This window comes from Atta cephalotes (genome assembly GCF_000143395.1).
Source record: "Atta cephalotes unplaced genomic scaffold scaffold00091, whole genome shotgun sequence".
Classification (NCBI taxonomy): Eukaryota; Metazoa; Arthropoda; class Insecta; order Hymenoptera; family Formicidae; genus Atta; species Atta cephalotes.
Genome location: NW_012130155.1, coordinates 404,542 through 410,194, shown reverse-complemented (window position 1 = coordinate 410,194; position 5,653 = coordinate 404,542). Strand labels below are relative to the sequence as shown.

At 34.0% G+C, this 5,653-nt stretch overlaps 1 protein-coding gene across 1 annotated transcript in view; it reads right to left on the bottom strand.

The window, feature by feature from the left end:
- Positions 1 to 4,162: 4,162 nt before the first annotated feature.
- LOC105624859 overlaps positions 4,163 to 5,653 on the bottom strand; it is a 28,221-nt gene continuing 26,730 nt past the window's right edge. Inside the window, exon 11 of the mRNA XM_012206211.1 lies at positions 4,163 to 4,358. Within this exon, the coding sequence (XP_012061601.1) occupies positions 4,163 to 4,358 (196 nt within the window). The remainder of the gene's footprint in view (positions 4,359 to 5,653) is intronic.

Genomic DNA, 5,653 nt, shown 5'->3' with positions numbered 1-5,653 from the left:
GTGTGTGTGTGTGTGTGTGTGTGTGTGTGTGTGTGTGTATGTGTCATTACACTTAAATAAAATATTATAATAACACAAACCTTAAAAAATTGGAATCACTTATCACGCTATCTGCTATCTATAATATTGATCTATAATATTTATTATCAGAAGATTCAAATTACCAAATAACCAAAATACATTATATACGGACAAAATTTTTAGAAACCTGTTTTCACTTGTCCTTTCAATCTAATAGATTGAATCTAATTATCACTGAAGATATAGCTTAGTGCTCAATGACTTCGTTCATTTATGCATAACGCATCGATAGCATTCTAGGATTAAATCATCCGCAATGTGCTGATCTATTGTTAATCTCTTTTGTTGTATTTAATTCAGGAATGTCAGGCCTAATTTTCCTCTTTGTTTCAGTATCCTTTCATGGCCATATTAATTCGCAGCCAAGTGACGTTTTAATAGAACCGCAATACTCTTTACATTTTCGAGGCTTCCGACATAAACCGCGACTCGTACAGTCGTGCTGTAATTCAACCAAAGTTCCCTAATTAATCAGGTCCCAATTAGTTCGTGTAACGAAGGTCCGACGGTTATAGCGTTGGAGGAACACAGTACCCGAGCGAGTGCACGAAGCAAAGAAAAGAAAGAGAAACGTAGGAGTAGAACAGAGAGTCACGTCGAAGTCAATCGGCGCAAACGGTTGTCCGATTTCCCTCGAAATTACGTTCAGTGTCCCAATTCCACACGTGCGCGAAAGTGACGATGACGAACAAGAAGAGCTACTTCCTTGTGTCGTCTTCCAATATCCTTTTGCCAATTGACAAATACAGTTGCAAACGGATCACATTCAATCGTTATGCAAATATTGCACGATCACGTTGATATCGATATGTGTGAAAAATTCGCTCGGCTTTCGAAAAAAAAAAGAGAACAGTTGCAAAGTGAGAAACGAAATGTCTCTCATATGTTGTCATCGTATGTCATCCTGTTTATTCCGTGCACCTTACAATCACGAATCGAACCAACCTGTAACGATTTATATAAGTCAAAATTTTTAACTGCTGTGCTTGTCAACGAACGTTACGTGGAAACATTGCTTCGTGACATTTTCCAGCCACCAGATCGTCATGAGAAATAGTACGAATGCAGAAGAAAATGTTACAGTTGTTACAAAACTTATGGCTTTATCATTTTATTGTTACACCCGCGCGAGAGGTCGTTTCAAATAGATGAGTCAAAAAATTGTATGAAAAAGAAACAGTTCTGGTATTTCGCGTCTTTCCATTTATAAAGCTTCATCTTTTTAAAGTTAAATCGCGAGGTCTTGAATTTTAAGGATGCACTTCGAGTAAGTTCGGGCATATTCTACATGTCTGATAATTTGTATGCGTCAAAATGCACCAAGTCATATGGATAAGGCAGATGGACCAACTACAGCGCATATCCACCCATATACACACATATGTACACACATATAGATATATAGACATACATACGCACACGCTCACATATATCCAATATCCCATTGGGATGCTATATTGAAAATCTCACCTAACTTGACATACCTTAGCACTTTGTATGTTCTTTTCTATTGTAGTGCGCGATTGCAGTTCCTACGGCTTCGAATAATTTCTAAAAACGTCTGCTGGGTTCCGAAATAATTCTCCGAAATATTTTCTTTTAAATAAATTTTCTTTTAAATCCAGTACTTGAGGAATGATTTCTATATAATTATTATATAATAATTTCGCGCATGTATATGTGTGTGTGTGTGTGTGTGTGTGTGTGTGTGTGTGTGTGTGTGTATGTGTTTGCATAAAAATGATTGCCCAACAATTTTATTTTTGAACAATCGTCTTTGTTGCGTCTCTGTTATCTGCTCTTGTGCGACTTACTGTTGGATATACGAAATTATTTTCGGTTTCACGATATTGTTGCCCTCTTATTTTTCCTTCGAGACAGGATGGAACGAGATCTTATTCGATAACGATTTTTCTGCTAGTCACATTCAACCATGTTTTATCAAAGCTTTTCCTTTGGACAAGAATGAGCTATCGAGAAATGATTATTATCCCGACATATAATGATATTATTATCTTCTTGTTAAAGTCTCATTTTAAAAATAACGTTCCTTTTGCTTGAAAAGATTCAAAGATTCTCAGAGAATATTTGAATCGATTTCTATTTACGATGCTATTTTGCAACAAAGTGATATATTTCAAAATAACTTCTCCATTTACAATTAATTGCAATTACATATAAAGTACATTTATTTGCGCACATGCGGTATTCTTTAATTACATATTTATTAAATATGTATTTTATTAACAATATTAACACGTAGATTTATTACATGAAATTTGTTAAATGAATAATTTTCAATCTTGCATTATATTTTTTCTATCTACCGGAAATAAAATACTTGGACTGATAACAACCTTTATTTAAAAACTCGAATACAGAAGTTCGATAGAAGTCAGAACTTTCTTATCGAGATAAAATTTATTCAATCTCGAGAGCACTCGAAGAGTTATCGATCCGTCGCATTCATCGGATAGCAATTGTTTATTTTGCTAGCTGGGAAGAAGTAGTGGTTGAAGCAAGATCTCGAAAGTTAACCAACTGTTTTAGCTGATGGATAAAATTTTCCATAAAATTTCAATAGCATGTAGAAAAGTTTGTTCGTGATTATAAAATAATTGAATTGAATAAAGCTCGTATTTCGGTTTATCAAATTGTTGTCGCTTATAATTCAATGGTGATTTTTTAAATAGTGTTAAAAACTAAGACTTTTGTAAGTTTAGAAATCTTTGTATCTTTAATCTATGCATAAACCAGAATTAAAAACTCCAATAGAGAAGAAATTATATATAAAGATAAGTTAGAATAAATATTTGGAAGAATGTATATTTGAAATTTACTAAATTAATAAAAAAACTTATTCGTAAGTAAAGTGTTTTGCAGTTCTATGTGTACATACAGTTTGATGTTGTTTTAATTTATTTATGGAATGTTATGAATATAATTAAAACTGTAGAGAGAGAGAACTTTAACAATTTTAGTAAACCTATTGTAGGATACGTTTATCTAATTATTTAATTGCTTCTATGGAAGTTTCCCGCGCATGTTACTGCTAGTAACTGCTTGAGATTGCTTACATTCTGAAGCAGTTTACTGTACGTAATGTTCATTTCAGATTCATTACTTTTCCGACCAATCCGATCCCAACACTAGTTCAATAACGCAGAATTTAAAACTCCGGAATCGACTCAACCATAAATTTATCGATGCAGTTCAGCGTTTTAGTTCGATTCACACGATTAAGTTCTCTTGGATCTTCAATATATCCAGAATGATGTAAATGAATAAGTACATATTCGTCACTTTTCTCGCGCTTAAAATGTAAACTGTATAAAACACATATTTTTGCTCTCACACAATTATCTATCTAAACTAATATGTATAAATTCATTACCTTTTTTCTCCACTGATCAAAGTTTATAAATGTATGTTTATCCGTTCGTGAAACAAATATGGCAATTTATAATTATTACTTCAAAATATTCCATTAAATTATCTGTTGTTGTAAATCATTTCAATTATACAAATATAAAGTTAAAATCAAGATAATGTGAAAAACATTACTTTCAAGTATTTTTACAAAAATACAGCTGAAACAAAAAGTTAGATGCAATATTAAAGTAGAAGACTGCGCGAGAATAGCCGCAAAACGTTCATTGTGAATCAGGTTAAAAACGGCAAAATGAAATTTCTACATTATTTCACACCGTAACTTCTATCAGAGAGTTTAAAGCTCATTCTCGGCAAAGCTTTACGAATTCCTTACGATATGAATCAGGAATGCATCCAGTAAGAAATTCTTATTACGGTATTGAATCGTTTTCGTTAATATCCAGCTCCGTAATTTATTAATCATTGATCCTTTCAACATTTTAAGTGCGACTGAATGATGTTTACTTTGACATACTTTCAATTTCAGTTGAAGTCTCTCACACTTGCGTTTTCTCATGTTCCTCGTCGATGATGCGATATAAAAACTTGTGTTCAACTTACCGGAAATTTATAGGCGCCAAGCTTACCTCACAAAGAACGATTCTGTCGTCATCGCTTCACTAGAAATCCAAACCCGTTTTCTCATCCCTTATTCACCTGCGGTCGAGCGTACTCTTTCTCGGGGGTTGAGGCGTGTATAGCCACGAAGGGGTAGTTCTCCGGAATATCCGGCACGAACGACCATGGCACCTAGAAAAGCGGGGGAAGCGGGCACGCTTATTACGTGCACTGGAAGTAAATGAGAAGCTATCGCTGCACCTCCAAATCGGATTCTCATTAAAGTCCTGGGTTCAGCGGAAATCGCGTTTTATTGGATCTTTGATTGACGAGATTACTGCTAAAACGCAAGCACCGATACCAAACGCGGTCTAATCGGCCAATCACAAGCCCTTCGGACGTTCCTTTATCCTAGTTTTCCTTTTTATCAAATTAAAGTAGCGATTGATATAATCTTTCTAAGTTCAGTTTGAAAAGTATAAACTATTTAATATACAAATCTATAATTACTTTTTAAAATTCATTTTGTGTTTATATTAAGATTCTGTTATTTCCGCAATTTAATGCGTTTTATACTAGTTTTGACAGCTGATTTATGATACGCTTAAGAACAATGCAATACGATAGAATAATGACGTCAGTATCTGCCATTGCTATTTAGTTTAAGTAGGTAATCACCTTCCATTGCCAAGCGACGAGTAAATTACCGCTTCGCCGCAATGCGCCATTATTTTGCTGGGATAGTAAAAATTAATCGGCTTAGGCATTAAGTTGCACCGTGAAAAACGAGCTATAGACGAGGTACTTGTCTTCATAAACAAATTAACTCACTAATTACTCTACTTAAATTAACTCCAAATATTTCCATTTATTATGCACCAAAACTACATTTGAATATGCTTCAGTCTCGCAAGCCCAGCTGCTTCAAACTTGTTGGAAATGGAATTTGAAGATTGAAATGGTCTACTTTAACATGCAGTTATTGGAAATGTCTTACTTCACTGATTTTTATTGTGCAGCGAATTCGTATTTAGAATGTCATTGATTTTGAAGGTAAGATGCAAAATCGATAAAATCAGTTCGTGCGCCTTTTATATGCTTAATGATAATCCATAATAATGATCAAATGCTGACTAATAAGTGACACAGTAAGTCTTATACAAAAACAATTCGCGGAAAGATTAATTTCAGTCTGTCAGTTTAAAATATATATAGATCCTGTACCAGATTAAATTATGACGGGCTTTATTGATATCTACCAATATTTTCTAACAATAAGCGTAAACCTGATAAATTGCGCTTTAAATAATATCGAATCGTTGTGAAACAATGAAAATTCGCAAATGAATGTTTTATGGGTTATACGCAAATTTAATGTCATATCACGCACAGCTTCACTAAATACAGCTAACAACATGAAACGATATTGATCGAACGTAAATAAATATGTATACAAATATTGCAGTTCGTGTGTGTGTGTGTGTGTGTGTGTGTGTGTGTGTGTGTGTGTGTGTGTGTGTGTGTGTGTGTGTGTGTGTGTGTGTGTGTGTGTGTGTGTGTGTGTGTGTGTGTGTAGTACGTA